Here is a 26,118-nt window from a genome sequence, read left to right as displayed (position 1 = left end):
TGCATTTGTGGGGAAGTACAAGACATCCTGATCTTTCAGTATTCTCCAAGTGATTTTAACTGCCCAAAAATACTAGGAGCTCTACTGAAAAATCTTCCATAACACACTCCCCCTAATTTGTTCAGTACACAACCCTACTTCTCCAATCCAGTACCCTTCCACTCTGCCATCACTTGACTTAGAAGCCATTTCTGTGCTGTTGTGAGGCTTGCATTTCTCATGAGTGCATACAGAGGAGTAAATGTTTATTGTAAAAATATTTCTCTATGGGTACTCTTATATTTTTTTCATTCTTTTCCAGTGACAAAATGTTCCCAGCCTTTGGATTTGGAGCAAGAATACCCCCAGAATACAAAGTAGGTGCTTAAGTGTAATTTTCTAATTTCCTTGAGTTATGAGACTCAAAATAAGGGAGAAATGGTGAAAGGCAAGGCAGTGGCAAACGGGAACAGCTACTCTGCTTGTTTTCTTCCATCTGGCTTTCTCATCCAGTGATCCCCAGTGAAACCAGAAATCAGACAGGGCTAGACTTAAAATAATTGTTTGATGATACCCTAAACATCCCTTGCCAAACATCTTCCTGAAAATAAAGACTTGAGAAGAATTTGGGAAAATTCCGTGTCATGGCGGACACTGTCATTGAGTCAACAATGTTCTTGTATTTCTCTACCAGGAAGAGAAATACAAGAGCATGTGGCCATGCTAGAGAGAAGTGGTATTTATAAACAAAAAAACCCCAAAAACTAAGCAAAAATAAAACAAAAACAACAACAAAAAATTTTAAAAGTGATCTGCAGTGATGCTGCAACTGTGAGCATAAACATGCCATCTAGTAGGCTTGGAGTGAAGATAGTGAAGTAAAAGAAGGAGCATCCACCCAAAAAGAAAGGCCCAAGAAAAAATAAGGAGAAATTCAAATCCTTTGTTTCGCAGAGGTTGTGGGGGCAGAAGAGTAGTTCTGCATAGATAAGTAACCAAAATCTTGGTGGGCAATCTGCAACCCAGGTACTGTCTGAAAAGGAGAAGTATCAGCCATCTAATCATGCAGACTTCATCCAGTGTCCCTGTGTGCCCTGTTCTGGTTGTGTCTCTGGGCTGTGGCTGAGGTAGGGAGGTGAACACTAGCCAGGTAAGAATTTCTGAGAGGGATTGTGTGCATTCTGCCTTGTAAGGCATGAGTCAGCAGATGAGCAAAAATGTACCAGTGTGTTCCTCACGGCTTGTAGGCTTGGTACCTGCAGAAGAATAACAGTAGTGATGTACAGGGAATTTGATACATGTCTTGCAAACAGATGTCTAAGGTAAGTTCATGTATGTTTTAACAACATTGCTTTCTCAGCTTGTCTGTGCCTGGCAAGGTGTTTGCCTTGCTTTATTCCTTAAGGGTAACACCAGTGTTAGTGTTTTCCAAAGTCAGAGATGTCTTCCAGGGCTTTGATATACATTTTAATGTGGTATTATGAGCTCAGACCATCTGTGTCTGTTGTATGTTTGTTCCAACTGCAGCAGCTGACAACCTTCACTCTTATTTAAGGTGGTGTGTCAGGGCCTGGTTGTTCCAGCATCTGTGAGGTGACCACCGGTGCATGGGGAAAAACTTACATTTCCAGTCATAGGGAGTCATCCTTATCTAAGGACTGCTTGAAGGAAGGTGTTACTGTGTCAGCTGAAGTCAGATAAAGATCCCAGCACAAAGGTGCTCTTCTCAGCCAAAATAATCAGCTGGTAGCACTGATACTTCAGGTCACATGAACCTGTTGGCAACAATGCAGTTTTGTTAGACTCCAGTATCATCCTTCTCACCTGATTGTGAGAGCACATTTCAGGTGCTTGCTGGAAAACAGATGTCTTGCCAGAAAGTAACTTCAGGGGTCTGTGTAACCAATTGTTCCTGCAATCACAAACATCAATTGGTTTTCTTCTTTGGCAGAATTAGTGTTTGGATAATTTCCTGACAAATGCCCTTAAGAAACTCAGATAATTGCACTGAACTTAGTAGTCCATGAATGAATGAGGAGTCTTATCCTGTAGCATGAGCTTTCCTGAACAGTCTGTCCGTTGCTAACTTCTCAAAGCAAGAAAATGAATGGGATTCAGGACCTTCAGATTTTGCAAAGTTCAGGAAAAGTAAGGGTAAACTTCAGAAGATGGGGCTGCTTTCTTGTGGATTACATATGTGTGACTAAATAAAACAAATCCCAAAGTAAATGGAGATGCCGCTGAAGGCCGGAACAACATCTTTAATTTCTGCTATGGAAATTAAACTTGTGACAAAAAGTGACAAAGACAAAATGACATGACATCAGCTCTCAAACATAATAAAATTTCGAAGAAGGCAAGAACCACATTGCAGGGGACAAACTCTTCTGTGCCACAGTTGGGGACCAATAATCAGCTTGGTGTCTATCATGGGCACATCCAGCTGGAACTGCATGAGGAGTTAACAGTCATCTGTGCCATAGTTCAGTCCCTCTCTTAATACTCTACACAGTCCATGAAAGTACCTGGCTTCTTAAAATAAATTATGTCAATACTTCTGGGTCCCTGCTTGGCTTTGACTGCTCTTCTGAATTCAAAGATACGTCCTTCAAGAGTGAAAGGTCACCTTCATCATGATGCATTATTAAATCAGGACAAATAAACCTGAAAATCCTTCAGTTACTTAGTCTACACTCGCATAAAGTAAATTCAAAGCCAACAATGATTAGTTTTTGATGTGGAAGATAGCAAGGATGCATAGGAAATGGAGAAGAAACAGATAAAATTAAAAGTAACAGAGACTGAAGGAAAAAAGTGCTGCCAAGTTGCTTCCTTAACCTTTTATTTCCTGCTGCAAAAATGTGCTAACATGCTAGACACCACAGCAACAGTGCAGATCTGGTGCTATTCAAATGAGCTTTTCATGTTTTCAGTCACAGGTACTACAAGTCATACATACCATACATTTGTTTTACTAAAGAAGAGCAGTGCCACTACTGTAACAATTTTACATCTTCAAATTTAAGTTGAATCAGATGAGAACTTCTAAGTTCTGGCCCCATCATGTGGATAAATCAGCTTCTCATTAATTTAGAGTGTCTGTTTTCAAGTCTCCAGTCCTAACGAAGTGATCTAACCTGCTCATAGCATGTTGGTCTCTGCATTCCAGCATCTGGTCTTTTATTTCTTTGAGTAGACAACAAATTGAACTAGGGCTATGGAAGAAATTACTCCCACTGCCAAGGGTTTCTAAGTAACCACGGAGCCCCCATACAACCTAAATAACATATCAGCAATATCAGTTTCTATCTCTTCAGGCTTTTCATAAATCTCTTGATGTTCTACCCCTTTAAATCTTGTTCTTATATATGTTTTCTACAGAATTTCCATTTCAAGAGCACACTGCTATGTTGTGTTGACATTTTTTTCCCTCAGTTCATCTCCAAATGACACACTTCAGCTGTTAGTAGAAAACCAGCAGTTTCTTAGTGGCAAAAGGAATCTGTGGAAGTGAAGGAAGCAGGAAATGCCATATACATCATTCTTCATCAGTGTAGAGATCTTTCATCTAATATTCAACAATATGAGCTTCTTCCACCAAGACCTGACAAACACATCACCCTGTTCCTTGATCTAAGTAAAGCTCTGAGAGAAATGTTTCCATGGAGGGTGAGTTTCTATCATACAAACTTCCAGAATTTTTTTTTTTTTGTTTTGGTGGTTTTGGGTTTGTTTTTGTTTTTTTTTTTTGCAATGAAAGGAAGCATCTGAGAAGTCTGATGTAAAGGGAAGTGGTGGTAGATAATATGGACTCAGACATGGCTGTGAAAGGTCACAGTGAAGAGGAGGAAAGAAAGCAAACCACATACACTGACTTCTTAGCAGGCAGGACTCAAAGGAGATGAAAAACCACACAGCAGCACAAAACTTACTGTTAAAATGAAAAGCAAGTTCAAATTGTGTCAGCCCCATGACAGGTGGATTGTCATTAATGAAGGCCTGTTCCCTAAAGGAGAACTGCAGCTGACACCTGAATAGATACTAAACAACTTCCAGTTTGTTTTAAGAGAGTCCTGGTTATTTCTGTATTTTTAGTGAAAGCTTCATTGCCTGCTTCTGCTGTGAATGTGTGCTGGAGACAAACTCACTGCAGTTACAGACACAGGGCAGCATCTTTACAGCCCCAACCTGCCCTGGTTTGTTGGACAGCTGAGGGACTTGAGAAGTACTGTGTTCTTTATGATTCCTGCATTTTTCAGGAGATTGATGGCTAAAATATATGCAAACCTGACAAAAAAAAAAAAAAAAAGGATGTGTAGCAGACCAAGGGACAAAACAGAATTAGTCTCCTTATCCATGCAAGTTGGATTTAGACATGGAAACTTGGGCAGCATGTACAAAAATGAAGTATAAAGGGAAACAAGTGGCCCAGCTTTGCCAAGCAGAAATATGTACAATGTATCTTAGTGAGAAACACAAGCTTTCCAGCTCCCAAGCTGTTTGATTAATGAGCATTCTGAAAATAATAGCTTTTGACCAAAAGTACTTGAAATTCATTAGTGTCTTAAGCTTTTGCAAAATATGCAGGCATTTCATATTTAGTTTTCTGAATGACAGTAGCTTAGTAGCATTCAATTAATTCACAGATAAGTGTCCAACATAGTGCATTTTGGCATTTACACTTGTATGCATCTATTGTTCATGGATTTTTTTACAATTTCTATTTAAACTATTAAGAAAGCATTCCTAGAAATCTGAATTTGTCACATTGTTTGTCAAATAGCCCTAGTACCATCACCACAGAGAAAAGCTGGAGCTGTTTGGGACATGAAGGTTAATTTCAATGAATTCAACAATTTAGAGAGGGGGGGGGAAAGGATTATTAATTTTCAGAATTCAGGCATCCATATTCATCATTTGAAAATGAAAACCTCTTATTTTAAAAAATAGAAATTCAGTTAAAGGAGTTTAAAAAATGTGTAGGCCAAACTAGAATAACAAGATTCAATGAAACTTAAATAAAATGCCTTTGCATAGTTCAAAAGCTTTCCAGCAATTTGCTTTATCAGTGTTGGGGGATTTATTATTTTTCAGATTCCAAAATAGGATATTTTTTTTTTGTGATTTGAGGTCTCTATCTGAATTCATAAAATATTTTTTTAAGAAATCTCAAAAATTCTCATCAACTAGGAAATTCTCCTTTTCTTTCAGCCTAAATTAGAAACTTTTCCAGCAAGGGCCATGCTATGAGAATGAATTTCATTGCATCCCAATATGAGGGATGTTATGCTATGTTAAATCAATGTCATTTTTTCTACAAAAGTGGCCATAAGCATGTGGAAATATTGTTATAATTCTTCCAAGAGTCTCATGGGTGCCATCACATTGAAGGAAAACAGTGACAGGTGTTTGTCATTGTAAATGTACAGACAGTGAAGGAAGCATTATAGAGTGGTAAAAAGCAACATTTCTATAACTTGTCTTAGCAAAACTATTCTGCACTGTTTATTTAATTGTCATATCCTACAGAAACAGCCAGAAATGCTGTCACTGTAATCTATATTATAATGTATGATAGAGCTAGTTAATTTGCTTGTTAAAAACCTTGAAGGAATTGCCTGTGAAATAGTGTGTTCCTGGTGTAGGGAGTTCCTAGTAGTAGTTTAATAATGCCACATCCATGATGGTATCTGGTAAAGAATGTATCTGGAGCCCTGCAGAGGCAAAAGAGTCATACAAGTGCAAGGGAATGTCTTTAGCTGCAGGCTTTGAGTGCAGTTCTGTGCAGCAGCCCAAGTAACACCAGGCTGATCCCATATAATCACCTCTGCATGCAGCATTTCTGTCTCCTTCCCTTTTATGGATTGATTTTATGGAGCAATGTTAAGAGAGGAGGGCTGAGCAGAGGGTCAGCTTCATATTTGAAACTTAGTCCAGGGTTGCAAAATCTTAGTCCAGTCACAAAACATTCAGGGTTTTGTGAGGACATTCCTTGATGTGAGGCTGACTTCCACCACAGACTGTGCTCTGCAGTTCTGGGCAAAATTCTCTGTGCCAGGTACTGATGTAAGGCAGCCATTCTGTATTTGTGTGATTTGACACATTCCAGGATTTTCTGGCTGATAGATCAATCCACAATACAAACCATCCTAGAAAATTATATAAACATGCCTGCTTCTGAGCAGCCCAGTGTCTTCTTGTTTCCACTGAGGATTTCTCAGTTTTCAGCATCTTAAGTGTTCAAACTTTTGCCTCCTTTTTGGCATTAGTTTATCAGTTCTGGGAGTGTCACTCAAGGGCTGTGTCATTCAATATCAGAAAGATGCCATTGAGTATACCAGCTTTTGGTTCTATGTCATCAGTATGGTTTGCCCTTCAGCCACAAAGCCCTTGCATGTTTAATAAGAAAAAGAAAAAAAAGGGAAAAAGAAAAAAAAGGAGGGAAACTCATCACCTTGCACTGTTTAGAAAGCAAAAGCATTGAATGTCTGATCCAAACCACCTTTTGACATGGATGAGCTTTACATGGAGTCCTATCAGGTAGCAGCCCAAGTTTAGTAAGGCCTTCAGTAGGTGGTATGAGTCTGAAGTCTCTGCTGGTTTGGACACTTGAGTTCTGGACACCACAGGGAAGACAGCAAAGGGGCAGGTTGAAGCACACTTGGCTTTGCTTAACAGAGAGGGGGCTGAGATCTGAGCATTTGGAGAAGCTCTGCTTAAAACATATGTGCTGTTGCCTTGCCTTGAGTGATGATTTCCTGTTTGTGAACCATCACTGAGCTGCTCAAAGAATTTCTCTCCTCCACATTGTACTTAAATCTTGTTTAAATTGTGATATATTACTCAAGGAGCATAGGAAACAAGCCAATGCTTCTGCACATTCATTGTGTTTCCTGTGCTGCCTTCAGGGTACATTTTAACACTGTTCTGTGAATCAGAATGACAATGTATGAGGGCCATTTGCTTTAGGAGGATAGCAGCTGATGCTCAGACAGTATTATTTTTTGCATCATTGTGCACACTGAGTAGACTTGGGCTTTCCTTATGGGCCTGTTAAATAATAGCCTGCGTCCCATAGCTCTGAACCAGATAAATTCTTTGCATTATGTGATTCTGAAAGAGGTATGGCAACAAAAGCAACCAAACCATGCTTGCATGTGAGATTGAAATACTGTATTCATAGCTTTTGAAAAGATTTGTATTTTCCTTTAGGTATAATTTCAAATGCATTTGGAATAAAGAAATAAAATCACTGAAGAGGCACAGTGTTTGAAGAATCAGTCTGCAATAGATAAACATGCATTGCCATCCTTTTTGCTTTTCTAACACAGTTAATGCAAAATACAGAAACCCTAAAGGAAAGAGAAAGGCTAATGAACAACAAAAAATATCAATGAGAAAACTCCCATAACAGGTTTTGACAGATGCAATTACCTTAGGCCTGCAGCTGGTTGTGAGACTGGCAGATAGCTGCTGGGCAAAGTGCACTGAGAGACACCCAGAGCAGCCAGGCAGAAGGGCTCTGAGCACCTCTGAAGTGTATCTGGCAGCCCTGATCTTCTGTGCTGCTCCGTGAGGAACAGAAACAGTGACTTCCTGCATTATCTTCCATGGCCAAGTGGGATAGACTGAATGGACCATGTAAAACCCTCTCTAAGACTGATGCTTGGTGTAGGCATGCTGACTGCTGGGTGGAGGCAACTGCAGACTCTCAGTGAAGTTTTGCCTCAATTCTTTCTCATCATGGTAGAAGTACTGCTTAATAATGGCAGGCATCATTGTGGTAAACAAGACTAGCATATGATGGGGAAATTCCATTTCTCCATGAAGAACTCTCTTTGGCAGTAATAAGCCAACTTACACCACTTCACTTTCACAGAAACTTCTCTGCAGTCACAAATTTGATCTATGGGACCCTTAGTCATAGACCAATTTCCATACCCTGCTGTATGGAGACATCTAAACTAGCAAATGGAACAGCAACATAGAAAAAATAAATCTCTTCCTGCAAATAATCTGGCTCCATTGTACAGGAGGTTTTTTCCATATCACTAAAACTGTTGGCACTTTTGAAGATCCTACAGAGATCTATAAAACATTAAATGTGTATAATTGCAGTTATATAAATGCCTTCTTAAATCTGGGATGACACATCTAAATTGAACTTCAAATTATGCAAATTACCTGCTAAACTCCCAGCCACTTTTTGCAAGTCAAATATATATAAAATATATGTATATAAACATATCTGTATATTCACACATTATGCATTGTGGGACAAAATCTGAGCTTTTTCATTCAAGAAAAATTAAGACAAACAGAATTAAGAGGCTGGGCTTCAGACCCAAAGAGATTAAAGGGAATCAAGAAAAAGAAAAAGAAAAATGCAGGCAAGAATAAAACTTAAAGAGGAATTCTGGAATGGGAGACTTACAGTGCCTAGCATTATTTAAGCATACAAAAGTCTTGTAATATTTTCCCAGGGGACCAAAGACAAAATACTTTGTTTTGTTAGAAAACAAAATGAAAACAAAACAGCTACTTTGTTGTATTCACAGTGAGTTCTTTTAAAAAACAGCTCTGTAGGATTTAATGATAGACAGATTGAGAGAGAGAGAGAGAGAGAGATTGGAATATTCACCACACGGAAGGAAAACCAAAGAGTCTTCGGGATTTTTTTTATTTATTTATTATGCCCCAGAGTGACGTAACATTTTAACCAACTTCAACTCCTTACACTTTTTACACTACTATTGCACAGTGGATCATTGATTTCTCCATAGAATTACTTTCCCAGTGCTCCTTGGCCTTAGATGAGGAACTGTTCACGCAGTGAGGTCGGGATGCAGAAGTGAGCTGAGTTTCTGCAGTCACTGCTGTACCACAACCTGCATTCTCTCTCCTGCAGTCTGAGATGCTGAGCAAGGGAGAGCTGCCATTTCAATGGCCTCAGCAATAGATTCCTCTTCTGTGCCCAGCATTGATTGCCCAATCCTGACACCATGTTTATATGATTTTTTAATGTATTTGGGTGGGTTTTCTACGTGCCTTGTTTTGTTTTGTTTTGTTTTGTTGCTGTTATTGACAAGTTTCATTCCAGTTTTGCTGCTTTGGTTCTGCAGGGAGCTCCAGCTGGGACTGTATTTCACACTTAATGGCTGAAAGCTTGAAAGGTCTCCAGTTTAGCACAGAAAAAATGTCAAGAGTGTTTAACCACAAGTCTTCTTGGAATAATTTTTCTGACAACAGTCTTCTTTTCTTTCCATTTATCTGCAGGTCTCTCATGACTTTGCAATCAATTTCAATGAAGACAACCCAGAATGTGCAGGTAATGCTCACAGTAGGACAGACTGCCATAGTTTTGCTGCGTGCAAAAAAATGTGCATTTTTTATTGCATCACCTGAGTATTATTCAAAGTGGTTTTATTAAAGAGGGCAGCTAGGATCTGGAGACCTGACAGACTCCAAACCATTGAGCTTGTCTTTAGAAATCTTGGAAAGTGCCATATAATAATTTCCTGAAAAGTTGGTGGACATTCAGCACTTGGACTTTCTGGAATCTCTTGCATTTCTGAGAACTAGACTAATTTAAAATCTTCAGCTACCTCAACTTCATAGGTTGTGCTGCTAAGAAGGACAGAATATGAAAAAGCAAGCTATGAACCTCTGTGATCAAAAATTCCCTCAGTTTAGAGCCAACACTTTGACCAGATCTGTAGCCTGCTGCAAGTCAAGGGCAGGGAAGCAGTTGATGACTGCTGTGGTTGAAAGAAACCTCCTTTTCTGAGAGTAAATGCAGCAGGAGGCTACAGTGTAAGATATTGGTGTGTTCTACCAACAGTCATTAATCCTTGGTAATCAGAGGCCAGATTTATGTAGCAGATGTTGCTCTATGTCTTGTATTGCAAGTGAGATCTGCAGTTTAAAATCTCCTGCCACAATTCACACATTTTGTAAAAGACAATACCAGGAAAATGACCTCTAAATCCAGTAACAATTAAGAATCTTGCTTGGGTGATCATTGCTGTCTACAGTCCACAGGTTGTTATTCTCCCTTATCCTTCTGCTTCCATCCAAATACTGAACTGGGTATTTCAAAATGCTCTTTCTGTTCAAATTTTCTAGCTGCTCCTTTTAGCCCTTCTCAGGCTTATTAGTGGCTTTCTTTTGGACATGGGCAGCACAAATGTTCAGGATGAGAACTAAGATGCAGAGAAATGAAGTGAGGAAAAGAAAAGAAGACAAGCAATTCATGGAAAAGAGACAATAAAAGAATTCAGAGTTCATACATCTTAAATGCAAGACCTGTTTTTGGTTCAGTGGGCATTCCTGCTTTGTTATTGCACTTGAATTGTTGGACTGCCCCAGTCTTTGCAGGTCATGTGCTTGAAATGCAATTGGGCATAAGTCCTACAGCTGCCTGGTGTGCTCACACAGCTTTTTACAGCGCTTTTAAGGAGTCAAAAGAAGCAGGAGTTACATGTATGCATCTAGAAATGACTGTAAGCCAGCTTCATGTTGAGACTTCAGTGTGAGGATGGGGTGGGGAAGCAAAAGAGACCTCAGAATTTCATCTGGACCATCATATTTAATAATGTGTCATTAAAACACACAGTTAACCGTGGTCAGCATTAGGTGATAACATAATTATGTGTTTAGTGTTCAAATAGAGCTTTGTTTCTCAATCTAACTGCAGGATATTTGTGACCCTCTGCAAACTACAGAGAAAAGCTATAGCAGTCCATGCAAAGAACACTTATTTTTATCCCCTGCTCCCTCTTTGCTGCTTCTTTTGAGTTCAAGGCTAATTCTTTTATCACACTGGTATTGTTATATAATGATTTTTATTGATTGAAATGGCTGCCACATCTAGGTGGTGCCAGCAGCAGAGTTTAGACAGACAAACCCTCTGTAAGCAAGGATTTACTATCCAAACCACAATCTGTGTGCAAAACTAAATGCAACAATGGAAATGAAAGGGGATAGAAAAACCAGGAAGGAGCTGCTCTACGAGGCTTGACTTATGTCACTTAATAATTTAAACTTTGTATCTTTGCATAAGAGTCAGTTATCTGTTAAATTAGCCCATCGCCTGAAAGGAGTTCTAGGCCTAAGAAAACATAAAAATATCATTGCAACATGAAAGAATGCCAGGGAAGAAATTTTGCAGCATTTGCACCTGTATCTGCAAGATATTAAAAGCACTTGTTTGTCTTAAAGGATACCTTTTTAAATAATATCTACCTGGGTGAAAGCAAGAAGTGGAGACAAACCAGAAAATGTGTTGTTTAATTATCTGCTGCAGCTTGCTCATCTGCCTGTCATGGGTGCTTGTTTATTCTGTGATGTTTTCTAGATGCTCTCACTGTTATTAGGTGTCACAGGGAACAGTAACATCAGCAAGTCATGTGGAGAAAGGATGCAAGACTGAGGAGATAAAGTGCTTAGTGATTACACTATTTTACCTTGTAATATCTAGCATACTTGCCAGAAAATAAAGTAAAATTGCTTAAGAGTATCTTGTTTTAAACAAAGAAACAGCAGTTGGATGCAATATAAAAAGTATGTGTCTATTTTGCCATTGAGTAATGAAATCCTTTTATCTGTGGAAGTAGAGTTTTTCCTAGCACAAGGTAGTGTGAAGCATCTCTCTACATACAGGGACTGTATATTGAGATGAAGAGCACTGGAATTCATAACCTATGGATATCCTCACCTGTTACCATTTCCATTCTTGAAAATTTTAGTATTTATATTCTTATATTTAGTATATTTATAATATTTTATTTTTATAGTCTTATAATTAATACTTAGTTTATTATCTGAAGAAGAAAGTAGGGAAAAACCTTTAGTCTGAATGACTGCTTCTACACATCTGTCTTAAACCCATATATGTATGCACACACTGTATTTCATTTGAGATGCTTAAAGTGAATTCCAAATAAAAATATAAGGAGTTGAATTGCGAAAAAAAATGCACATGTGCCTAAGATAAAGGAGTACAAGAACATCAAGCTACAAAGTAATCCAGTCACATATCCTATTGAGTTGGGATTGGATAGACAGTTGATATCTCTAAAATGCATTAATCTGAGAAATCAAAAAAGAAATTATGTTTCCAGAATGTGTCTCCTTCTAAAATGAGAGCAACTTTCTGACATGAACAATACAATCTCTGTGGAATGCAAGGAGTAAGGTTTATCTTACATTATTTTACTGCATAAGAAGAAAGGTAGGGTGTATCTTGTCATCATCTTAGGGAAGATTTATGAGGCCTTCATGCAACATCATTATGTATATGTAATGAAATCCTTAGCAAGTTTAAAATTGGGAGTTACCAAAAGGTCAGTTTTGCAATATGTAATTTAGTCGCTGGAATTACCAAGGGACATTTTGTAACACTACTTTACATTTCAACCAATGCAACTATAATTGGAGCAAGTTCTTTTGTTTGGAACTTTTTTTTTTTGGCACTGCAATGTAAAAATATATCTGTAGCTGGCTCTAAAAAGAGAAAACTGTGTTCTCCACCACTTTTTCATAGGAGTGTATGTGTGTCATTGTAAAACAATTACAACTCCTTGTCATTTTTTAGCAAAAAGTCTGCACCCATCTATCCTGTAAATATGGTTGGGTAAAAAAAAATCTCATGAGTGAGAGAGTCTCTGTGCAAACCGAAAGTGGCTTAGGATCTCACCAAAGCCATTTCATTCTTCAGCATCCTTTGCAAAGCTTTTCAGTCTATCGCTTTCTTTCCAACATTAGACCTCTAATCCTTTAGGGCTGGTAAGCTGGGAGTTCTGAATGGGGAGGCTAATGTGCATCACTTCAAGAAATCCTTCTTCTCAATGATTGAAAATACCAATTTCCATTCTGTGATCTGTCAAGTGAGTCAGCAACTAAGTCTTTGCTCTCTGGTCTGACTATATATCCTGAAATGAAAAAGCCAAAAATAGCTAGTTCTCCATCAAAATTTCTCAGCTGAAGCTCATTTTTCTGTAGGCTGAAAAGCATCCTGCTGTTTCTTCCAAGGTTTCACAGCTTTTGGTCATAGTCAAATTCAATCTATGAGTGATTATGCAAATTAACCCTGAGAAATTATTTTCTTAGCACAGGAGAGTGAAAAGATGTTTTGAATTCCTTAACAGCTTTAGGGCACAAGTACAAAGGACAAATCTGTTGGCAACAGCTATGATAAACAAAAAAAATTATCTAAAGAGGAGAAAGAATTATTGATGTGTTTCTTAATATGTGCTTAAATTTTCATCATGAATCTTAGATGTTGATCAGGAAGCTATCATATCTTAAACCAAGAAGAATGGAAGCTATGGCATTGCAAGCTCATACCTGAAAAAAGGCATTAAAAGCTGCTGGGAAGGGGAAGCATGGTATAGTAATTATATATTAAAAAGTAGATTTAAGACAACTAGAGACAGATTCCTGGAAATTATCTTAAGATTCCAGTCCTTGCTTATCATGTAGTATTTAAATTTCTTCATTAAAAACCCACCTTTTATTTACATTTTGAACAAGCCTGATATAGGCTAAGTGCTCCATGTTTCTTTTTCTTTTTTTTTTTGGGTTTTCATGCCAGGAATACAAGGTGTTGTGGAAGCTTATCAGAGTTGCCTTCCCAAGCTGCAGCTGTACGGACCAACAAACATTGCTCCCATCATCCAGAAAGTGGCAAAATCTGCATCAGAGGAGACCAACACCAAGGAGGCCTCAGTAAGGGAAAAAAAACCCTGTGTTTGCCTTTTTTTCTTGTTTTATGATGGATCTCTTGTAGGCCATCAAGGCCTTGTAATGCAGACTATGCCTTCACAGTTTTTATTCGGCAGCGTAAACGTGTGTCAGCTGGAACAGTGTATCCAGTCTTTCTAGCTTTGGTTGTCCCAGCTTTAAAGTCTTTCCCCACTGATCTATTTCCTGCTTTTAGTACTGTTTCATTGTAGCACACCCAGTTCTTCACTGTGGAAATAGAAATGGCACTGCTAAGGTTACAAAAATTGAGCATTGAAGCCCTAAAAGTCTTGGTTGTACCATGAGATGAGTTCAAATGATTCCCAATTCAGACTATCCAATTTTGCGTCTCCTGCACAGGCTGTACTAAAATTTTTCTGTTCACCTAGGGAACTTTTCCAACTATTAATTTGAAAATAGTAAGGATACAATTTTCAGCTTGTTATTACTGATGAAGTGATTTGTGCCTTTTAGAAATTGGAAGAAAATCTGTTAGCCGGCACCTGATAAAAACCCCAGGACAGATTTTTTGGGCTAAAACATTTACATATAGATCACATTTTAAATGTACACCCTTGAGATGCTTTAAGTTTATTTTGATCCTGCCTTGAAGACAGAATGGGAGAAAGGGAGACCAAGAGAAATGGAGGGAATATGTGAGCGAGTAGGTCTGAGCCATTTACAAGAGCAGTGCTGAAAAGGAGTAAAGGATGTAAGAGAGATACTGTGTACTGCAGCACAAAAAGTGCTAAGTACAGGACAGAATAGAGCTGTACACTGGCATGTGCATGATCACCTGGCCTAGAGCTTACTCTAAGCTTTCTCCATGTGCAGGGCCTTTTTAAAGTCCTATTAGGGCAGCAGTTGCCAAATATTTCTGTTCTTGAGTCTGGCTTGTGACTGATATTTACAAAAGCATGTAGTGACAGAACAAAGGGTAATGGCTTCAAACTAAAAGAGGATGACTTTAGATTAGATATTAGAAAACCACTCTTTACTGTGAGACTGGTGAGACACTGGAACAGGTTGCCTGGAGAAGCTAAGGTTACCCCATCCCTGGAAGTGTTCAAGGACAGGTTGGATGGAGCTCTGAGCAACCTGGTCTAGTGGAACGTGTCCCTGCTTCATCATCTGTTCGGCCTAAATGATCTTTAAGGTCCTTTCCAATCCAAACCATTCTATGATTCTGTGATTCCACTGTTGTTTCCAGAACCTTGATAGTATTTAAGGTCCCAGTCCTAAAATGGGAAATTGCTATGTTTGAATTTCCATACCCACCTTAATCCTGAGATGGCTCACTCTATTCCCAGTGCTGCTTCTGATCTAATATGATATTTCTATCTGAAAAACAATTTACAGTATAAATGTTCAAGATGAAGTTTTGTCCCTGCATGTTTTAATTTATTTGTGGCAGGACATGATGATTGGAACACTCTGAATTTATACCACTGTACACACATAAATATTATTAATGTATAGTGTGTTGGTATTGCTCACGCAGAGTGACCAAATCCTATGATTTGTTCATTTTTTCTATTAATGCACTATAAATTTCTTATAAATGACTCCAGCTGCCCAACAATTAATAAAGGATCCAAGTAAGGGTCATTCTTTCCCATTACCATGTCATAGCTCATGCTCCCAGTTCAGCGGGCTTTGGAGATTTGGGAGAGAAATTACAAGCTCACCAAATTACTTGCTGTGCACTAGAGAATGAGAAAACCTCTCTTTGGAGCTCTGTGTGAAGAGTATGAAGAGGGATATATTCCTGCCTTGCTCTCCTCAGGGACCCCTTTACTCTGCAGAGAAGAAATTAGTAGCTGAGGAGCTTGGAATGGAAAATTCTGTGTAGTCAATATAAAGGTTCTTTTCTCTCTAAAAAGGTCCACGAGTGAGTTACCAGAAATAACTTTATAGTTTTTAACTTAAAAGATTAAGCAGTTTTGGACTATTAACCAATGCCATAATTTTTCACTTGTCCAACACCTTCAGCAATACTTCATCCTGCTGATCCTGACGGATGGCGTCATCACGGACATGGCTGACACCAGAGAGGCCATCGTCCACGCCTCCCACCTCCCCATGTCCGTCATCATCGTCGGCGTGGGCAACGCTGATTTCAGTGACATGCAGATGCTGGATGGAGATGATGGCATCCTGAGGTCCCCCAAGGGCGAGCCTGTGCTTCGAGACATTGTCCAGTTTGTGCCATTCAGGAACTTCAAACATGTAAGCTGGTTTTTCATCCTTGCCACCGAAGGGAGAGTGGGTATAGTGAATGATTCATGAGGCTGGGCTTAACTCTGCATATGTGTGAAATGTTGAGTAAGTCTGGGGCATTATTGTGTCAGAAATAGTGAAAAAAAAAGGAATCAGAACGTGTTCCATTAGTGAGCTGGTGAGGGTGGGGAAGGAAGAGACAGGCACAATCCCTGTGCTTTTCGTGGTGTCAGTCCTTGCTTCCACTTTCTCCCTGATTTAATTTGGTTACTTTCCCTGCCTTATTTTTCATGGTGTCTGTTTCCCATTCTCTTTTGCAACTGTTCTGTTAAGACTATTGTATTCTGCTTTCCATTCCTTCATTTCCACAGGTAGATGAAATGGCTTTGAATTTATCCTCACAGTGTTCCCCAGGAGGCTTTTCCTTTATTGAGGTTTGGTCCCTGAGTTCTCAAATGCAGGGCAATCCACCCACGGCATCCTGGTTACCTCTAAACCCTTTCCCAAATTCTGCACAAGAACAAAGGCAAGAAAGTGGCATAACTGAGAGCTTCTTTCTGCCCTCAGCAGCTGTTCCTGGCTGAGGCCAGTGTGGTGTAGAAGACACTCTGTAGAAAAGAAAGGAACAGAACCAGCATTAAATTACCAAATATAAAGTAAAGCTTTGGTCATGAACTTTTCTTCTCAGTCACCTGCCCTACACTGTGCCATCTGTTCCAGAGACTTTTCAGCAGCAGGGTGGGCACAGCATTCACCAGCAGAAGGAGCTTTCCCACACCCAGAGGGGTTTTTCCAAGCCCTTTTGCTCCATATGGAGACATGCATTATGTTCTCCTGAAATGCTGATCCCATCCCTTTCCTTCCTTTTTCCATCATTCTTCTTTCCTCTCATTTCTGTTACATTGATTTGGTTCTCAAGGCTGTCTTTTTGCTCTGTCTAGGAAGGATATCCTCAGTATTCAATTTGAGAATTTCTTTACCTCGCAGTGCAACTGACTCATTCTCCTCATGAGATTGCTCTTTTCAATCTGCTCCCATACACTAGAGATCCTTAGTTTGGATATGTCACAGCCAAGTTCTCAACTCTGGGCTGGCTTTGATCTGCATATGGGTTCGCACTGCTTACATTTCGTTTTAAATTTAGCTTCTTTTTTAGTTTTTCTGGGATTTTTGTCACCACATGAGCTTTTTTTTCTGTTTGCTACTTCCAAAATACCTTTATTTTTCTCTTGGCAAGGGTTCTTTTTTTCTCATTTAAAAATGCAATTTTGCAATATTTGCTTTAGATCCACACACGCTTCTTACTTTCACAAACTCTGCTGAGGAGCAAGAGAAAGAAACTTGTTCCTTATTTTCCTTCTATCTTTATGTAAGCCATGGATGCACACAGGAGGGAAAACTCACCTTATGGTATTAGTTTGGTGCCACCATGCCACATAGCTGCAGATTGACTTCTGAGTTGTAGACAAACACATTTCTGTGCTGACAGGGGCACACAGCCACCTACCTGCTGAATCAAAGTATGAGCACAACCACCTGAGAGCTTGTGATTCCTTCAGCACATAATCACAAGTGTGTAGTGCTGCACTGTAGTCATTGGAAAAGTGTCCAGGGCTGAGTTATTTATGGGCGAGTGGGAGAGCTACTTTTAATTAGGTGACATGTTTCTGCAAGGAACTGGCAAAGCCAGCTACATTTGTTATTTTTAGCTTCACTCTTTTTTTTTTTTTTTTTTTAATGAAGCTAAAATCATCCTGGATTCAATAGATTAATGCTGACAGTTGCAGTTCTGGGCTCTAAATATATTGTGCCCCTGATGTTAACTTGTGACTGAATCTGTGGCATTGTTATTACCAGCACTGGTCAAATGACAAGCATATATTCTTTTTAGCTGATTTAGATTAACTTTCTTGGTATTGGGAGAGGAAAGCAATCTTTATGTATTCTTATTCTTAAATAGTGATATTTTTCTCCCTCTTTCAGTAACAAAGATAACACAGGTATAGAGATAGATTTGTATTTTCTCTATCAGAAAAGTTAATATATCTTATGCAACCTGATATTTAGTCTGTTTATTGTGATGTTTCAGCTTTTCAACAAATGTCAGTGTAATGGATGAGTGTTCATAAAAATAGTCACTTCTGGTTGAATTTCTTTATTGTCATATCCCAAATAATCTCCCTCTTTCAACAAAGTGACATTCACATCTTCCTTGCTTATTTAGCACTAACAAAAGACTATACATCAGCCAGTGAAATAATTTTTCATAGGAGAAATGAGTGTGATGTTTTGATTCAAATTTATTTTTTCCCACAGAGGAAATGCAGATTTAACACATTTGGGAGATTTTTGTCAGATCAGTTCTGTCTGAACACAAGAATTTACATACATCAGCATATTACTTTTGACAACTTTAAGCAAAATACATGTTTAGGTAAAAATTCCATTCCTTTTGTCAATGAACGGTGTGTTAATTTATTAAGAAAAAAAAAAGTTGAAAGATCTTTTTAGAAATATTAAAAATCAAATTGTGTAAGGTTTATAGGTTTTTCTGATAAATCAAGTATTTATTTACTTATTCCTAAATCCATATTATATCTGTTAATGACAGAAGGAGAGAAGAAAATGTTATGCATGAGCATTTATTTTTTTGTTTTGCTGGAAAAGCAAACCAAAATTCCCTTGGGGTCAACCCAAGCAATTTTTTTTTTTTCATTACTTCTATTCTCAGGACAGCTTGGAACTCAAAATCTCATATCTATCCAAAGAGATCAAAAATAACCTGTGCAAAACCTTCCCCTTTGAGAAAATCGAAGGGGGGAGAAGGAAGTTGTAAAAAATAACCTATAGAACAAATCCCTTTTATTTTATAAGTTTGACTTCAGAGAAGGTTCTGAGCTTGCACAGCACTAACACAGGAATTTAACACATTTCAATTAGTTATTCACATACCTAAAATCTTATACCCACATCAATGTTTTACTGGCTTAAGACTCAGTGCAGACAGCAGCCTCTATTATAGAGGTTTCATCTCCTACAAGATACAGTGCAGCAGAAGTACTTCAGAAAAACATCTATGCTCTTTCTCTCTCTCTTTAAGGAGTATCTTTGATGTCATCAAAATAATAACGGCAACAGTAGTGACTCTTGACAAATCCTGTAGTTGTAGAAGCTTGATAAAATCAAGGTAACCATTAACATGTCCCATTGTAGAGTGGGTGACATATGCCATTTGCTAAAGGGGAACATAACAAACCAAGGAAACATATTTTCCCTGAATCCAAGTGACTTTTTTTCTTTCTGTAAGCACCACCAAAGGACACCTCAGTAATGTGAGTGTCCTTCACCTGAAACTGTAAAACAGCAATGTTACATCACTGAAATGCAGTTGAAGAGAATCACCTGCCTCAATGCATTCACAGTCATATTTTAAGAAATGAAATTTTCTGCCTTTGGGATTTATGATATATTTACTGGGCACAAATCTGATGCCACAGGTAGATTGTATTCCATTCTGCATTGTATTTAATCACAAAGGTTAACGGCTGTGTGTTAATAACATACATCACAAAGGAGTGTGGAAAGCACAGCTCATAATCACTGCAAGGAGCAATGTTTTGCACTATGCATTGTAGTTAAAGGTTAAGCATTGTGAAGTTATAGAACTGAACCAACAGTCATTTGTAATACACACCAATTATGGACTCACAGGGGATTATTTTCCTGCTGCTGACTGATCTGACTGTTGTGTGTCAGCTATCACTTAATAACTATTCATCTGAGCTGCTTATTGCTAGAATGCTCTTAAAGCAGTGGAGAAAATGTTACAGTAAAACATTAATTTAATATCCCATCTGTGGTAAAGACCCAGCAAAGGCAATCTTTTCACAACACTGATGAACTGGGTCTGTGTTTTAGCTTAGAAGTTACTGAGTGTAATTCTCACTGATGAAAACGCTGCTTTGCACCATCTGATCCGCAAATGAAAGTGCTTTACCACCAAAAAAACTATGTAACGTACAGGTAGTCCAAATCATTGGAGAGGAAAACAATCCCAAGCTTGTTTTTGGGATGTTCCCTGCTAGAAAGAGCCCCAGGACCAAAAGACGTCACTGGCATGATGAAACTCTAAAGCAACAGGTGCCCATGCTCAGACTGAAGTATGGGTCAAGCCAACTACTCCAGGGCAATCCTGTGTGGGGACATATTGCTTGTGAACCTGTGGGCACAGTACCTGTTTTTGCCTAAACCTCAATTAAAGGCTTTTCAGTTGAGAGCTCCTGAAGTGTGAGTGATTCAGCTGTGCATCTGAGCCCTGACAGAGCCTATTGTGAAGGGCTGACCCTTCCTACCTTCAGGAGGAATGGATGTGGCATCAGGAGAGGGAAGTGGTGGAGGGAGGATGATGCACAGCAGTGAGTGCTGTTGGCCCAAAGTTCAGAACATGTGAACTACACAGATCCAGAGAAGCTGATGGCAATGCTCTTGCCCAGCATTTTTAAACACAGAGCAGAGTGAAGTTTCCAGATTGCTACAGCATGTGTGTGCAGCACTGACTCAGCACTCTTCCCCTGCTCCCTGTTTTTACTTCTATGTAGGGTTGTATTTTTGGTAAAATAGCACAGAGGCAGGCTAAGGTATGTACAGCTTTGACACACTGGGAAGGAGATTTAAAAAAACAGTAATTTTCAATAGCATTGTAGAAATCAGCCATTTGTGTGATTCCAAGGGATAGTTTCTGATTATTTTAGTTGGAACTAAATGAACTTTAGGGCCTTCAAACCCAAATAATTTCATTATTCTATAAAACAGGTTCAGGCAAGAATAGAGCAACTCTGAAAAACCATGCATTTCCCTTTTCAGGATTAAAGTGAATGGGTTCTCTTACTGTGTAACACCTTAAAACATTTGCTGCACTGACACATAAAGTATGCTCTATCCTTTGCCAGTTTGTTCATGCAGAAATGTTCCAGGCTTTTTTGGCTGCATAAATATTTTGATATAAATGTCACAGCAGTTAATCTTATTTGTTACTAATCTCATATGTGAGTCAAAATACAACAATACAGGGAAGAAAAACCCCAGCTGTTTCTGGTTTTGCCAGCATTATCTTAGTATTATTTGATTCTGGAATTTCTAATAGTCCGGAGTTTTCTTTACCCTGGGATTCATGTGCCTACAAATAGATTACCATTTACATTCTGTGTAAGCCAAATTTTAAGACTCTGTAAGGATAAGGATGCCACCCCATGAAACAGAGTAGGCCAAAAAATAGTCAATGCAACTGCTTGTGACAGGGTAGTTTTGCAACTTGGCTGATAACACTAGAGAGAGTGAGGAGGAAAGTGTTCATTAATTTGGGGAAAAGTACTTGGTGTGCAGAAGAAATGTGATCCAGTCACTGGTTGAGTTCCCATGCATCGTCTGAGGTGCAGTCTGCACCCTCTGGAGATAAATACTTCAATTTAAAGCTCTCAAAATGACATTTAAGTGTTTGCATTTTTACTGCATTTTGTCGTGGGCTCAAAGGAAACAAGAAGGCTGGCTCCTAAGGACTTGGAACCAGCTCTACCCAAACACTTAGAAACAAGCAAATCCAAAACATGGGGCAAGAGGGTGCATGGGAGAATGAGTCCAACTTTGTCACTGCTGACTTCAGGGGCTGAGCAATGTCCATGCTACACACACAGGTAATGGTTGCCCACAAAACATCCACAGGCCCCTCTGCTTAAAATGAAGCATTTCAGGACATGAGGCAGCGACTCTGTGTGGCTGATGGAGGGCAGGGTTCCTCACTGCACTGATGGGGAGCCCTCCTCCCTGCCTGGGGTGAAAGCCAGTGGCCATCTCTGTATCTGTCCCTACCTTTCAGGGTCATCAGTTCTTAGTCTGGTGGATACCTGCCAGTTTTACATTGCAGGAAGAGCTCTGAAGCCTCCACCAAGCCCAGGATTGAAGATTTCTTGTAACCAAGGTTTAGCTCCAATAAACACAAAGTATTTTTGATTGAATTAAAATTTTCCCATCCATTAAAACACCATGCCAGATTCTGAGGAACAGAATGGTGATGAAGGCCTGCCTTTCTCAGTGTTGTCCATTCATGTTCAGCTTGGAGCTCTGTGGGGTTCCTTGCTGAACACTGATGAATGAAGTCTTTGCAGCTTTTTATTGTGATATGGGGCTCTCCCAGAGTGCAGGGAAGTTCAGTTACCCTGAACTTAAAATAGTCCAAATGGGCCTGAAGTCACACAGAGAAATTTTGGCTTTAGTGTACTTTGAGGCAGCTACAGCTCCATACCCAAACTGGCTTATAAAATGAGTTTCCAGCAATCGTATGATTCACTTTAAGTCTTTTTTGCCTTCCATTTCTGTACCATACTTCCTCCCTTGATCTCATGGCACCAATGCCTCTAAAACCCATGGCACTTCAAGCAGAGAACCAGGTTAATGCTTGTGTTTTCTACCATTTCCTGCAGGCATCCCCAGCTGCTCTAGCAAAAAGCGTTTTGGCTGAAGTTCCAAACCAAGTCGTGGACTATTACAATGGCAAAGGGATAAAACCAAAATGTATGTCAGAGTACGAGTCTTCCAGGACACTAGCTCCATGAACCTGCCTGCACTCTTTTACAAAACTAAAAAAGAAAAATGCTACTGTCTACAACTGCTGTATTTAAAAAATGAAACAAAAACATAGCACGTTTTGGTGATTTTTAACTAAAATACCTTTTTTGTTTTTTTGCATGTGTAGCCTAAAGGCTTAAATCTGTTAAGCGGTTGTATTGTTGAAACCTTTTTATGAGAAAAAAAATCCAGAAAAAAAAAGTGAACTCTTTACATTACAGCATGTTGCCTTGAAATAAAAAGTTATCTGTATCTGGTTTTTATACAGGTTTGTTGAAATTTTGCTAAATTTCTTATATTTACACTGTAAAGCATTTTGAAATATTTATTGAGAGTCGATAGCCAAAATGTCTTTGGTTTAATCTGCTATGAACTGAGAGATTTTTCAAAATGGCAGATGCATGAACTGTATTTTGCATGTTTAAAATAAAAACAACACAGTTTTGCAGTTGTCTTTATTTCTCTCTCTGCAACAAGGCTGCCTTGCTTTCAATTTCCATATTCCAAGGGAAGGGTAATAAAGGGTTTCAAGAGATACCTGACCTGAAGCATGGACATTTCTAATGTTAGCAGCTTTTAACATGGACCCCCAAACAAGCCCACTCAGTCTGTGGCCTGAGTAGTAACTTTTCAAAAGCCTGACAAATCCAGCTGTTACAAAGTGTTCAGACCATAGCTGTAAAGAGATCTGGCTTGGAGAGCATGATCCATCAAGAATGCATGTCTTAAAACATGCCAACTTAATCCAAACAGTCTGGCTGGCTTTCAAACAGGATGTATTTTGGCTATCCAATTCTATAACCTCTTCTGTTTGGGAATTCTTCTTTTGTTTCATTTGTGTTTCTAAATCTCACATGCAGTATCCAACTCTATGTGGCACATTTTCCAAATGAAATTTTGCATGGCCTGATTTTGTGACAAGCAGTGATTTGTAACTTCATCCTCACACAGATCACCCAACAGAAGAACTGCTTTTTACCAAAAGAATATTGAAGCCACCTTTTTTTAAATAAAAGAGGACACACACAAGATTAGAATGGTGGTGGATTGCACTTTCTATTGAAATATTTCTGTGTGTAAGTGAAGAAATTAGATCAGTATTTTCTGTGTTTGAAGGATGTGACTTTTTAAAAACTAAGGAGAAAATTTGACAAAAAATAATCTCAGTGGGATTGTCCAAAAGGCACAATTTTGGATGAGTTGTACTCCCACTGAACTGAAAACATTCTTGTTGCTAGTTCCTGAAGAAGCTGTTTGGGCCCAGTGCTGAAAATTTTGGAAATGTTCCCCTGTGAGCAAGCGGTTTTGGTTAAGAAATATGTATTGTTAAATGAGTTTGCAGGTAACATAGGAGTTGAGCTCCCTGATTCTCCTTTAGAGGTAACTTCCATAGGATCAGCCAGTATTACTTGGTCATGGGTATAAATTGTCTGGAGATGTCCAAACTGATAGATCTCAAATCCACATTTCCATGTAATGGCTGACACTCCATTTGAGAGCTTACCCTGTCAGGCTGCACATCTCTCCCTCTGTGGGTGTATTTCATCTGGAAGCTGCTGTGATCTCCCCTTACGTGTCATAGACCATTCTGCCAATGACTCTTAATTCTTACATCCAGCACCTCTAGTTTCTTACTCCCACTTCTCCTCTATTTTCTTTCCTTTCCTATTCTCAGGAGGAGCATTTACTAGCTGTTAAAGCACAGGACTGAAAAATCAATGACTCCGTGTTCTTTCCTCCTCCAGTATCTCATTTTGTTTTTTGCCCAAGATTTTTAAATTCTCTGCACCTCACATTCCTCCTCTGTAAAATGAAGGTCACTGTTATGTATCATAAATATCTTGCAATAGTACTGGGGGACTTTAATACTTGAAAAGTGATTTCGGATCCTTCCTCAGAGGCATGGTGGTGCTCTCACCATGTAAAGAGTATTACATCACCCTGGGACCTGCATTAAGGGATGTCATGTACAACTGAGGAGAAGTTCAGCCTTTTCTTTATAATTTCCCAGACTGAATGAAAGAAAGCTTCCAGCAAGAAAAAATTAGAATCAGATAAATTGTCCTTCTGGTGCATGTGATCTTTGACTAAACTAATTTTTGAAGTGTTTATAGTTACACAGAATTGGGCAGTTAAAGCTCTTCATTTCCAGAGATGTTACGAGGTGCTTCTAAAATGTGGCATCAGGTAAAATGCAGAGATAACAGGCTATTGTATGCTGAGCTAGATAAACCATCAATCATTTTCATGTGTGTACATGGTCTATATAAGTGTCTTTAGAACCCCAGCTGCTGCAGATCTTTCTGTTAATTTCACACAATCCAGATTATAAATGCTCTTACTTAAAAACAAATCATTATCAGTGGCTGATATAAGTCAGCAATTTTGTAGCAGCCCTCAAGTACTTGGAAAGATACCTTCATGGTATTGAAAAATCAATTGGAAATCTCCTTCAGAATGTGCAGATCTCAGCATGTAAGACAAACACGTAACAGTGTGGTGAGTTGGTGCAGGATGCACAGAAGACAAAACAGGCCATATGGTAAAGGCTTTCTAATGAGGCATTGAATGTTATTTTCATTGCTCCAAGCTACTCTCTGCAATAAAATACTGTGGACTTTGTGCAGGGTAACCTCATTAAATATATGAATATATCTCTGAAATGGGATTTTTTTTCTCCTGCTTTATCTACTTAAGGTTTTAGCAAGGCCATTCTGCCTTTAGGCTGAACTGCCATCTATTTCTCCTGCAGATTTTTTATGCAAATTTTAACTTCAACTGCCTTTTGATGGATCATTTTAAATTCTGAAAACTGCTTTAAAATAAATTACATCTTGTCCTTCTGAGATAACCAATGATCTAAAATATATTCTCTGCCAAGTACAACCCTGCCTTCCTTTTTATCTCAAATCCAATTCAAAAACACAAAAAAAGGTCACAAAAACCTCCTATTAGCCCAAACTACAATAATATCAATAATTCTTGAGCCAGATACTGGGATGAGTTGCATTTTTAGTTTGTAGGAGAAACTAAGTCTGCAAGAGATTTGAGAAAATCTGCTAAGTGCTTATTACCCTAAGATAAAACCTCTCCATACAAAGATTTTTACCATGATGAACAATGTAGTGTTCTACTTTTTGTTTGTTTGGTTTTGGTTGGTTGTGGGTTTTTGTTGTTTTTTTTTTGTTGTTTGTTTGTTTGTTTGTGGGGTGTTTTTTGGGGAGGATGAGCTGAAAGATTCCTAGGATAAGTTTACACTTCTCATGTTTTGGTTGTTTTTTTTTTTTTATTCACAGAAAGTGCTATTTTTGCCACAAGAAAAATAGACTTTATAGCACCTCCTGTCCTTCACACAGAGGTCTTATTTGTACCTGCAGTCCTGAGCTGCGGAGCTGCACTATACCAGAGACAATTTCAGCAATTACAGAGCTATATGAATGATATATGAATGCAGCCCAGCTGCATGTTTGCTTGCAGCACTCACTGCTAACCATCAGCGGCTGCACTCCCACTCCCAATGATATTTTTTCCAATTTCATTGCAAAACTGGAGAGA

At 38.8% G+C, this 26,118-nt stretch overlaps 1 protein-coding gene across 2 annotated transcripts in view; it reads left to right on the top strand.

Moving 5' to 3' along the window:
- Positions 1-22,944, top strand: part of CPNE4 (copine 4) — a 229,377-nt gene extending 206,433 nt beyond the window's left edge. For both annotated transcript variants that reach the window (XM_058818056.1, XM_058817983.1), the window contains 5 exons: positions 302-356; positions 9,256-9,307; positions 13,574-13,707; positions 15,715-15,951; positions 22,419-22,944. In XM_058818056.1, the coding sequence (XP_058674039.1) occupies positions 302-356; positions 9,256-9,307; positions 13,574-13,707; positions 15,715-15,951; positions 22,419-22,550 (610 nt within the window). In that variant the 3' untranslated portion in view covers positions 22,551-22,944. The remainder of the gene's footprint in view (positions 1-301; positions 357-9,255; positions 9,308-13,573; positions 13,708-15,714; positions 15,952-22,418) is intronic.
- The last annotated feature ends 3,174 nt before the right edge of the window (positions 22,945-26,118 follow it).

This window comes from Ammospiza caudacuta, chromosome 1 (assembly GCF_027887145.1).
Source record: "Ammospiza caudacuta isolate bAmmCau1 chromosome 1, bAmmCau1.pri, whole genome shotgun sequence".
Taxonomy (NCBI): domain Eukaryota; kingdom Metazoa; phylum Chordata; class Aves; order Passeriformes; family Passerellidae; genus Ammospiza; species Ammospiza caudacuta.
This window is presented reverse-complemented; position numbering and strand designations above follow the sequence as displayed.